Here is an 11849-nt window from a genome sequence, read left to right on the forward strand (position 1 = left end):
TGTACAAAGAAATGTTGGTTTTAGTTGGCATTAAGCAGTCTAGAACAACATCCTACAACTCTCCAGGGACCCCCAAACCTGGACCATATCCTGGTGAATTTTGACATGTGACAATCTTGTTTGTGATGTGACAATCTACACTGAGATGAGAATGATCTCAAAGGAACAAACATATAAAATTCTTAATACCTATATACAAACCCACACAGAATGTTGCCACTGGCTTTAAAGCCTACTTCCTAGTGTTTGGATTGGAGTCCCACCTACCTATTGATTTCTGAGTCTCCAAATACATAGAAAGTGCAGAAACTCATATTGCTGAGAGAGCTACTAAATAATGCTTGCCATCTATCCCAGCTGCAGACCATAAGAACCCTGAAAAACAATGTTATGATGGCCAAATTAGCTGTCACCGCCTTCCACAAAGTCAAGAATTCTGCTGAGAAATGTTGATGCCTATTGAGGCCAAAGCTTAGTGGATAGAGACCCATTCTCTCTACTTAGAAGTTGAGATTGGGTAATTTGTTTGTTTAGTCCAAGAGACTTACTGAGACCTTCAAGGAAGACTCATTAATTGCCCACACATGAGTTGTTTAGATTCTCTAGTGATCAGTTTGAGGCTGGTGGACATTTATCTCAGTGGAGTCTATCCCATAAAAAGAATAAATATTTATTAACTGCCTCCTCTATGCCAAGGGCTACACCATCTTTACAAAGATGATCAGACTTACTCTATATCATAGAGAATACCTGCCAGTCATACAAAGTCTGCTTGATCCCAACAGTGGCTCAGAAATAGATATTTCAAATGATCAACCCTTGATGGACTGTAGTCCAAGAACCAAGAGCACTCTGAAGTGGTGAGCACCCTCTACAAGTTCCAGGCCAGGAAGGCAGAACTGTGATTGAAATGCAGACTATAATCAACCAGTGCCATGAACCAGCAATGGTAAAGGATGGATGGGTCATCTAGGTCAGAGAAGAGCAAGGGTTGCCCGACCAGTGACCCAACTGACATCTAATCTCCCTGGTGAAACTGGGAATCAGTTGTAAATTTGTCCAAATAGTAATGTCAATGCCTACTCATGGATTGGGTTCCTTATAGGAAATTGTGCTTTTTCATTGATATACTCCATTCTCTTTTTCAGTGGGTTCTCTTAAAGACTGTCTTGTACTCATTAGACTGATGCAGGGATTGCACCATTGGTTGCCTCTGCTTAAATTTTAGTTAAATTAATCTGCCTCTGTGGCCTGGCCAACTGATGTTAGTATTGAATGAGTCAAGCTAATAAGAGCAAAAGGAATGAGTTGCCCCTACCAGGCAAGGTTAGGATAACCAAGAGATCTATGGAAAATGCAGCCAAGAAAACCTTTGAGAATGAGTTAAGAGCCTGGCAGCTGCCCCTCCAAAAAATGAAATTGAGGACATTTCCAGCTATGCTGTCCACAAATTGAAAATGCAAAATGATTGCTCCTAATATCCTGCTCCAATTTTTTTTAAAACCCTTACCTTCCATCTTAGAGTCAATACTGTGTATTGGCTCCAAGACAGAAGAGTGGTAAGGGCTAGGCAATGGGGGTCAAGTGACTTGCCCAAGGTCACACAGCTGGGAAGTGGCTGAGGCCATATTTGAACCTAGGATCTCCCATCTCTAGGACTGGCTCTCAATCCACTGAGCTACCCAGCTGCCCCCCCTGCTCCAGTTTTAATCATAATTCCTTTATTTTCTAATAGAATCTCTTTAGGAGGCTTCCCTTGTGCTGAAGCCAGGAGAGCTAGGACATGTGCATAAATGGATGTCAGCAGCAGTAAGAGAGAGTAGATACTGGGAGAGGGGAGAGTACAAAGTGTCACCCTCCCTGTACCAACAAATCTGGGATATCATCTGTAAAAGGCTAAAGGAAACCTCATTTCCATTTGGAATCTGGGGACGAGGCAGAGGAAATACTAGCAGCTACAAGGAATCCTGTCCTGTGACTCTGCTGCTGGGGAAGCTCAGTCAGGTATTCCTAGGGCAGCCCAGCCCATGGTTCTACTAGCATCCTCAAGGGTTGACCTATCTGGTCAACAGGAAGGAGGGGCCACATCCAAGAGAAATGCCAAAAGATGTTGCTCAGAGACCAGTCTACCACTGAATTCCATTAGATGACTATTTGTTATGAGTCCGACTGACAGGGGTCTGATCCTTGAGACAAATGAGACTCGAGCAGAGTGGTATAACAGAGCTTTATTGGAAGGAGAGGAGGAAGGGGTGGGGGCATGGTACCAAGAGAGGTGGCATTGGGGGTGGGGAAGTGAAGGGGAGCAAAGAGGATTAGAGGGGGAGGGGGAGATCAGTAAGATAGTGGAAATGGTTTAGTCTCTTATAGGATAGTTGTTAGAGATGAGCTACTCTGTGTTGCCTCTATTGGTCAAGGTGGGTTCCCCGGACCAACCTCATTGGATGACCCTGAGGGGGTGGGCTTTGGGGGTAGGAGAGTTGGTTCCCAGGCTTGTGCCCAGTGATGCAGTACAGGCTTAGGGACAAAGTTTTGGTGCTCTGCCTGGTATTGTCGAGGCAGTTTCTGTCCTAGGCTCAGGCAGGTGCTGGGGAAAGAGGGGTGCTGAAGGGGGAAGGGGTGGGCTTTCTGTCCTGAGGCCTATTACACAGCATGCTGGGCAAAGCAAGATATGGGGGATACAAGACTGGGGGATACACAAAGTGAAGCCTAAGAGTCTGAGTCTTCAAAGAACCAGCTGTCTCCTGGGGGGACCAGATAAAACCTCAGAAAGTATAATGCTACGTATTGGGGTCAGGATGTCTGATTTGGGGCCCACTGGGATGACTTGGTTGAGAAGAAAGCCCTGAATACACAGGCCTATCTTCCCAGTTCTCAAAGCCTGGAAAGTCAGTTCAACTGCCTCAGGGTCCCTCTTCCACAGGGTGAAAAGGTGTGCAAAGTCGTTTGTCTTTGACATGAAATCTCTGTGGCAGAAGAATTTTAGGTCAAGGTCAGAGAGGATGTGTTTGGTTTGCAGAACTCCAGACCTGAATGGACATCCCCAATGGGCATCATGGCTCTTCCCTGATGAGAACCTGAGGAAGATGTATCAGAGGTCAGGTGAAATGGTGATGAGGAAGGACAGAGGAGGAGAGGAGACAGGAGAGGGGGGAATTCCTTCAGGAAAGGCTTCCACTACCTCTGAGTATAGAGCGTGGTCTCTATGGAAGTCTTCTCAATGACTGCCTCCCATTTGCAGTCCTTATGTTGAGTCCAATATAGGTCACCCCCTAAGGATTCCACCACTTCCCTAGCTCCTGGGTCCCAGGTCCCTGCACCATCCCCCTGTCTTCCCAGATAACTTACACAGGACCTCCTCCTGGAGACCTCAGACTGACAGGGGAGGCAAATATCCCTATGAAGAAAAGGGCGACAGAAGCATCTGTTGGGAAAGGGGGAAGGAAATAAGGCAGAGGTTACTCTGGGAAGCTCTGAGCATCCTCTCTTCACCACGGACTCTATCCATGAAGAGGGTCCAGGGTGGTTCCATGGGAAGGAAGGAATAGGGGAAGAAGAGGAGCTGAGTCTCCTTACCTCCTAGAGCTGTCTCCCTGTAAGGCCCCTGGTGAGAAAGACGTGGGAAGGGAAATAAGATTAGAGAGGATCCCAAAGGAAGAAATGGAGGTCCCAGGCCTCACCCATCTCTTTGTTCCTTCAGACCCTAAAGAGTTTCATGCTCTCTTCTCCACTTACCAGTAGCAATGGGTGCATGGCAGAGAAATTCCAGCAGGAGGAGGCAGAGGAGGAGGAAGAGGAAGGCCACAGAGCTGAGGGTGATGATGAAGATGTAGCTGGGTTCTGAAGCTGGGGTGGGAGAGAGAGAAGAATTCTCATCAATTACTGTCCAGAGAGGACCCTCATCTTGCCTCTAAAATTGTCCCTGAATCTTCTGCTCTCAACCTCCTCCACAATCCCCAGCAGCACCCAGTATTTTGGAATAAATGCTGCTAGAGCTCATCCCTTGAAATTAGGGTGAAAATACAGAAAGAAGGGTAGAAAAGTGGGAGTCACAGGGAAATTTGGGTGGAGCAGCCTCATGCTGCAGCTCACACTATTGGTCCTCAAAGGCCTGAAATTGAGACCAGTATCAAAGTCTCTGTTTTCTCCTGGCACAGCTAAGTCTTTGGTTTCATTTCCTTGCATGGGTGAGGAAGGAAGGGGTCATAAGTCATAAGTGGCTCCTGTGGGCTTCTCCCTCTCACCTCTCACTTTCAGCTCACAGGGCTGTGTCCAGAGATTGCCATTTTCCCCAGGCTGATAGCTACAGTTGCAAATGCCAGAATGCTTGGAGGTCACATAAGACAAGATGAGTTGGGGTCCATCTTCAGTGGTATCCTTGCTTGGCAGGACTTTCTCATCTCCTTCCTTGCATAGAGCAACTCTAGTTCCCCCTGAAGGGATTTGACACAGGAAGGTCACATTGACCCCTGGACCCACTTCTTGGCCAGGCCAAGCTGTGAGGGAAGCCTTGGGGATCAAATCTGGAAATCCAAGCAGAAATCTCAAAGTTCCCTCCACAAGATCTGAGCAGTCTCTGAAGCACCCATGGACCCTCCGCTCCTTCTTTAACTGGCTCTTTGGTCATTCTTTGTCCAAAGTTTCCTTCCCTGGAAAGGGATGAGTTCTATACTCCAGAGGTTCTCTGGGGCTACTGGGAAGCCAAGAGGTTATCCCTTCTTGAGGCCTTGTTGCTAGGGTTTAGCTAATACCATAGATGATCCATTCTTCAACCTGTTTCTCCACTTCCATAGGAACCCCCAACTCTTGTTCAAAGCCTTACTCAAGGTTGCTCAAAAGAGGAACAATAAGATGTCTTTTTCATCACTTTTCCTCACTTCCTTTCACTCAGATGTCTTCTTTCCCCTCTCTCCCTTCACTCCTGCCTTAGATGATAGAGTGACCCAACTCCTAATCAAGGCTAACCCATCTACTCATTCAAGTGACCTTAATCCATCCTGTCTCCTCCAAAAGATTGCCCTCCCAGCCATCCCCACTCTTTCACTTATTTTCTATCTCTCCCTCTCTACTGCTTAATTCCATATTTTCTATACATAGACCTGTTTCTCCTGTCTTGAAAAAAAATCCCTCATTTTATCCTTATATCCCTGCTAATCATTGTCCTAGATCTCATTTGCTCTTTGTAGCTAAACTCCTTGAAAAGGTTGTCTACAATTAATGCTTCCACTTTTTCTCCTCTCACTCTTTTCAACCACTTACAATATGGCTTCTGTAACTTATCATTCCACCAAAAGTTCTCTCTTCAGTGTTACTAATGATCTCTTGGTTGCCAAATCCAATGGCCTTTTGTCAGTTCTCATTCAAATTGACCATTGACTAACTGTAGCCTTCGTTGCTCTTCAACAGTATCTCCTCCTTTATACTCTCTTCTCTCTGGATTTTCAGGACACCACTCTCTCTTCCCATCCCATTCAGGACACCTCCCATCTCTCTGGACACTCCTCTGCATCCTTTCTTGGATCCTCCTCCAGATCATGTCTTCTCACCATAGGTGTTCCTCAGAGTTCTGTCCTGGGCCCTCTTCTCCTCTCTCTCTAGACTATTTCATTTGATCTCATCAGTTCCCATTGATTGAAGAACTATCTCCAAGATGATAATTCTTAAATCTACCTTTCCTGCCTCAGTTTCCCTTCTAACACCCAATCTCACATCTACAACTGCCTTAGATACCTTAAACTTAATGCATCCAAAACTGAACTCATGATCTTTTCCCCCATTGCTGAAGAGGGCCACACCATCTTCTCAGGCCCTCTGGCTCACAGTCTAAGGGTCATGCAAGACTCTTCACTAGCTCTCACCTCATATATCCACACTGTTGCCATGGCCCTGGACTTTACGTTTTTCATTTTTTCTTGACCTCTGACCCTGCCCCCACCCTGGAGAAGACCATCATCATCTCACACCTGGACTATTGCAATGATTGTTGGGAGGTCTACTTGCCTCAAGCTTCCCCCACTCCAATGCATCCACCATTTTGGATTTTCTTATTCTGTCACCCCAGCCTCCCCAGCTCATTGAACTCCATTGGCTTCCTCCTGACTCCAAGAGCAAATACAAAATGCTTTATCGTCATTCCAAGCACTCCATGACCTGCTTCCCTACCATTCCTGACTTTCTACACTCTGTTATATTCAGTGACACTGACTTCCTGGCTCTTCCATGAACAAGACCCTCCATCCCTCATCTATGGATGTTTTTTCTGGCTGTCCACACACATGGAATGTTCTCCCTCTGCTTGAACCACTGAAATCCTTATGTTCCTACAGTTCACAACAAAAATCCCACCTTGCACAGGAAGCCTTCCCCAACCCCTCTGACTTCCAGTGCATTTCTTCTATTAATTATTTCCTATTGGAGCAGCTGGGTGACTCAGTGGATTGAGAGCCAGGACCAGAGATGGGAGATCCTGGGTTCAAATCTGATACTTCCTAGATGTGTGATCCTGGACAAGTCACTTAACCCCTATTGCCTAGCCCTTACCACTCTTCTGCCTTAAAACCAATAGATAGTCTTGATTCTAAGAAGTTAAGTCTAAAAAATAAATAAAAATGTTAATGATTTCCTGTCAACCTTGTAGATAGCTGATGTAGACATATTTGCTTGTCTCTCCCCCATTAGCTTGTGAGCTCTTGACGGTCAAGGGCTGCCTTTTACCTCTTTTGTATCCCCATCATTCAACATAATGCTGGCATCTTTTATTAGCTAATAGCCGATTATTATGAGCTATTAAATGCCTATTGATTGATTTCGGTGCCCTCCCAGACTTCCTGGGCTGCCTGGTATTCCTGGCCACTAACCCTGCACTTCATGTCCTGGGGGAGTGGCCATGCCCTCACCTGGCACCCAGATCTCCAGGACCTCACTGGGCTCAGACACCTGGTTTGGAATGCTCCTGCCATAGTAGATGCAGCTGTAGTTGCCGGCATCCTGGACCCTCACGGATGGAAGGAGAAAGTCGGCTGAGGTCCCGGCTGGGCTCTGGCTCTGCAAGGGCTGAGGGATCCCCACCTTCAGCAGAGTGAATGTCACCCCCCAGAGGGGTGACTCAGGGGGCTGCTGGCACTGGAGAGTCACATGTATCCCAGGCTCCACTACAAGACCTGGAAAGACTAAGAGGGAGGGCTTGGGGAGAGATCCTGTGAAAGGAAGAACACAGGGGGGGAGTCAGGACACTCGAATCCAATGCTTGCTCTGTCCTGAATTCCTGAGAGACCCTGGTCCATTCACTAGCCCTGCCCAAGCCTCAGTTTGTTCATCTGTAAATGAGGAATTTGGATTGTGAGATCTCGCGGACTTTGCTAGCTGCAGCAACCTAGGAATTGAACGAAGATGGCTTTCCCATGTGAAGGAGCTCACAAACCCTATGGCTTCACACCTCTGACTGACTCACAGAAGGGAGGATCATCAGCACTGCCCCCATCGTTCATCTGGGGATCGTGGGCCAGCTTGGAGCTCAGCCTAAAACCAGGGTCAAGGGGTGAGAAGGCTTGTTGCCAGGCCTGGCACTCTCTTGGGTTGTGGTCCTGGGTGTGTCCTCCCCCCGCTCTGGGCCTCGTTTTGCCCATTGGTCCTGGCTTTGGGACCTCTACGGCTCCCTCGGTTAGACTGCCAGACCCTGTAGCTCTCATCCCGACCTCAGATCTGTCCCCACCACCGCATTCCTGCCCCAGATTCCAGCTCAAAAACGAAACATCTCATCTATGCCAAGATGTCTGCATCCTGCCAGGTCCTAGGACAGAGCCAGCTGGGGACACGCCGTGTCCTTGTCTCTGGGAGGTCCCGACTCGGCAGAGAACGGGGGTGCCACCCGCAGAGTTATTCTGGGGCTCCCACAAAGCCTCCTCACCTGGCACCACCAACTCCAGGGCCCCACTGAGCTCTGACGCCCGGCCAGAGCCTTTCCGTTCACTGTAGCTGCAGCGGTAGCTTCCCGTGTCCTCAGGACTCACCGAAGGGAAATGGAAGTCAGTCCAGCGCTCTGCTGAGAGCTGGTACCGGACGGGCCTGGGAGTCCCAGCCTTCCAGAGAGTGAAGCTCACCTCTTCCAAGGAAGCCAACTGGGGCCGTGAGCACCAGAGGGTGACGTTGGCTCCAGGAACTGGCACAAGGCCAGGCTGGACCCACAGCACGGGTCTGGGGAGGTGTCCTAAGACAAGAAAGCAGCAGAGCTAAGGGACAGACAACTTTTCTAGTCCTTCTCCTCTAACCCCAGAAATCTAGCCTCTGTTCTCCCTTCCTTCTCAGGGGCCTGCCCTGATCTGGGGTCCCAGGAGAGGGTCCCAGCGCCTCCTCCAGCCTCCCCCAAAGCATCCCTCCAGAATTCCCAGGATTTTGTGCTGTCTCCATTTCTCTGTGGAGAGAAGAGAATTGGGGGTGTAGAGGGGTTCCCCTCCCTAGTCACCAAGCACAGTCAGCTCCAGGGCCTGGCTGGGTTGGGAGCCTCTGTAGGGAGCCGTCTTGTTGTAGTAAATACAGCTGTAGTTCCCAGCATCCTGGGCCCTCACAGACAGCAGTGAGAAAAGAGCCCGGATCCTGGCTGGGTTTTGTCGCTTCCAGGGCTTCAGGCTCTGTGCCTCCAGCAGGGCGAAGCTATAGTCCTGAGAGGGTCCCCTTGGTGGCATTTGGCAGCAGATGTTCACTGTGCTCCCTGGGGAGATTTTGGATGGAGGTAAGGCGGAAATGTAGGGTTTGGGGAAGGCTCCTGTGAAAGGAGGAGGGAAGAAAGTTAGGACCCTGATCTCCCCACTAAGCCACTCAAATAATTCTCTGTGGCCTCAGTGTCCTTCCTCGGGCCCCTTTGCCCAGTCCTGTAGGCTTGTCTGTGGGAAGTAACTGGGCTCCCTGAGCCCCTGTGGGGGTGCCTCTGAGATCCCAGAGCACTGGGAGAAGGGGCATGGGAAGAGGAGATCACCCTCTCCCACCTGCCCCTCTTCCCTCCTCCTCCAAGAAGCCCATCTCTGCCCCTTAAACCTGGATCTCTTGGGCCAAGTCAGGGCCCTAATGTCACACTGCCAGCTTATTCAAACCTTTCTCTGAGGTTCACAGATCTCTGTCTTCCCAATACCCCATGGCTCCAACTCTGGGACTCTACCCACTTCCCCACACTGCCTCATGGCACCTCTCCTGCTGCCACCCCTGCCCAAACCTCAGTGAATTCAGAGCAGAGCTGACGGGGTATCCCTGGTAGGCAGGGACTGGGAGAAGAGGATGGGGGCTCCCTCTAGGCATCAAGAAACGTGGCTTCTTCGTCTTCTGCCCTTATTCATCACCTACATATCAGGTACCTCCTGCCCAGTGATGGCACCACCCCTCCGTCCTCAGCAAGCTCATGGCTTTCTGTCCTGTGGCTCACAGGAGTCTGAGCTCCTATTCCTTCATGAGATAATCTTGGCCATACATTTCATGTCATGAAAGAAGAAACTGAGGCCCACAGAAGGCCAGAGACTTGCCCACAGTCACCGTGCTAGGAACAGAGCTAGGGGGCTGCCTCAGGCTCACAATCTCATGCTCTTCCCCCCACCCCCTTCAAACCTTGGCCACATGGAAAGCAATCTGGGGTGGTGGGAAGGGGCCCGACCGGGGAGAGAAAGAAAGGGAGAGGTATAGACAGCCCACTTGGAGGACCAAGGACTAGGACACAGCCACTGGGGGCATCAGGGACAGCATCTTAGGGGAGCCAAGATCAGAGCAGGGCTTTAAGGCTGTGAAGGAAAGTAATGGATGAAGAGGAGAGGCATCATGGGCAGAACAGAGAGACGTGATGGGAGGGGATGAAGCCATCTGTCCAGGCTGATGGCAATGTCATGATGGCAGAGAGCCACAGTGTTGTACCCTGCTGGTTTGAGCTCTAGAGAAGTCAGGGAGTTTTCTCATGAAAGCGCATCCCTTCTCCAAGAGGCTGCAACCACTTCTCATGGCTGAGGCACCAAGGGACACCAGATGGGGACAGATCCATGAGTTTGGAGATGGAAGACATGGGTTCAAATCCTATCCCTAAAGCTAAAGGATCAGAGCATCTTCTCAGCAGGCTGCCTTAGTTTCCTCATCTGTAAAAGAGAAATCAGGGTGGATTGCCCTCTTCCTCACAGCGTTATTGGGTGCTATGATGTGAGGACATTATTCATGCTCTCAAATTGTGAGCTGGGGATGCAGAGGTTCTCGGAGCCTAGGCAGTGGGAGAGTTAAGGGGAGGCAAGTAATCAAGTCGGAGTGTTTTCCACTCCCTAGAGAGGGGTCTGAGGCTCATCTCTCCAGACTCGCCTCCGTCCCAGCAGGGATGGTCTTCCACAGCACCCCCTCACCTGTCACCACCAGAGGCAGGGCTTCACTGAACTCTGACCAGAAGGGCCCCCGCCCATAGCGGCAGCTGTAGCTTCTTGCGTCTGTCATGTCATCTACATTCCTGAGCACAAACTCCGCCACACGCTGGGATGCAATTGTCTCATTTCTAAATTCTCCATCGCTCCATAGCTGGAATGTCTCACTCTCCAGTTGGCCTTGACACCTGAGGGTCACATCTGCTCCCTTGGGGACCACAGGACTGGGGACAGCCCACAGGGTGGGCCTGGGAATAGTGTCTGAGAAAAAACAAAGTCCACGTTCTCTGGGATATCTCTGGCCATTGCATCTCATTCAGCTGGGGATTCTGAGTCCTGTCCCTGAGGCATCCCATTCAATCATCCCACTATCCCTTGTTTTCCCAGCTTTATTATTGTGGGGAAAGCTATCTGTGCTGAGTGAAGACAAAGAGAGGGAAGAGGGCAGAAGAGTGTCGGGAACAACTTACCCATCTGTGCTCTAATTACCCAGTCCAGACACAGTCCTGTAAGAGAAGCTCTGGTTAGAGGTGACTCCTATCTACTCTTCTTGATCCCATTCACAACTTTTGCCGGTGCCTCTGACCTCTAATTATTTCTGGACAGAATATGGGGGAAGAGCCCTTTGGCCAAATACTGTGGTCCCTCTCTGACCAAGAAGATGCTCTCTCTTCCTTAGAGTTCTTCTCCATCCCTCAAAGTCAGCCAGCCAAGGACTTACTGTCCTTCCCTCCCAAGGGCGGACCCTGGAGACTCACCAATGGAGAGCAGGAAAGTGCCTATGGGGCCCATGGTAGATCTTCAGCTGCCTTCTGGGATGCACAGACTCAGCTGTGCTGAAGGGAAAACAGAGGAGGACCAGAGGTTGGTTCAGGATGTGGTGACCAGCCCTGTCACTATCCCCACCCCCAAATGCAGGCCCCACAATATCCACTCTGATACTGACAAAAGAGGGACCATGGACCCTCAAGGCTTAGCTCTGAGAGAATCAGGTGTGTCCTAAAGTAAGTGTGGCCTGAAAAAGACTAGGGGCTTTGATGGATATCTAGGATTGGAGCCCTCTGAAGTGGACCAGGAACCCCCATAAATCCACAAACATGACTTGAAAGGACCAGCGCCCATATTCAAAAGAATGCCTTAGTGTGATTAGACCAAGGTTGAGCACAAAGGTCTTAGTCTCAGACCCTAGGCTCAATCAGTTGTTCAGTACTTTTATTTTTAATGACATTTCATTTACCCCCAATTACTCGTAAAAACCATTTTAAACATTCGTTTTTTTTTTAAACCCTTACCCTTCCATCTTGGAGTCAATACTGTGTATTGGCTCCAAGGCAGAAGAGTGGTAAGGGTAGGCAATGGGGGTCAAGTGACTTGCCCAGGGTCACACAGCTAGGAAGTGGCTGAGGCCAGATTTGAACCTAGGACCTCCCGTCTCTAGGGCTAGCTCTCAATCCACTCAGCTACCCAGCTGCC

The 11849-nt window shown here is 49.5% G+C and overlaps 1 protein-coding gene across 1 annotated transcript; it reads right to left on the minus strand.

Annotated features, from left to right (window-relative positions):
• Nucleotides 1-8453: 8453 nt before the first annotated feature.
• Nucleotides 8454-11168, minus strand: LOC107649187 (T-cell-interacting, activating receptor on myeloid cells protein 1-like). Its single transcript, XM_056826278.1, has 3 exons — nucleotides 11098-11168; nucleotides 10362-10624; nucleotides 8454-8761 (listed from the first exon to the last, which is right to left on the minus strand). The coding sequence occupies exons 1-3, from the start codon at nucleotides 11166-11168 to the stop codon at nucleotides 8454-8456; spliced, it is 642 nt and encodes a 213-aa protein (XP_056682256.1).
• Nucleotides 11169-11849: the final 681 nt, after the last annotated feature.

The sequence above is a fragment of the Monodelphis domestica genome, chromosome 4 (assembly GCF_027887165.1).
Source record: "Monodelphis domestica isolate mMonDom1 chromosome 4, mMonDom1.pri, whole genome shotgun sequence".
In the NCBI taxonomy this organism is placed as follows: Eukaryota; Metazoa; Chordata; class Mammalia; order Didelphimorphia; family Didelphidae; genus Monodelphis; species Monodelphis domestica.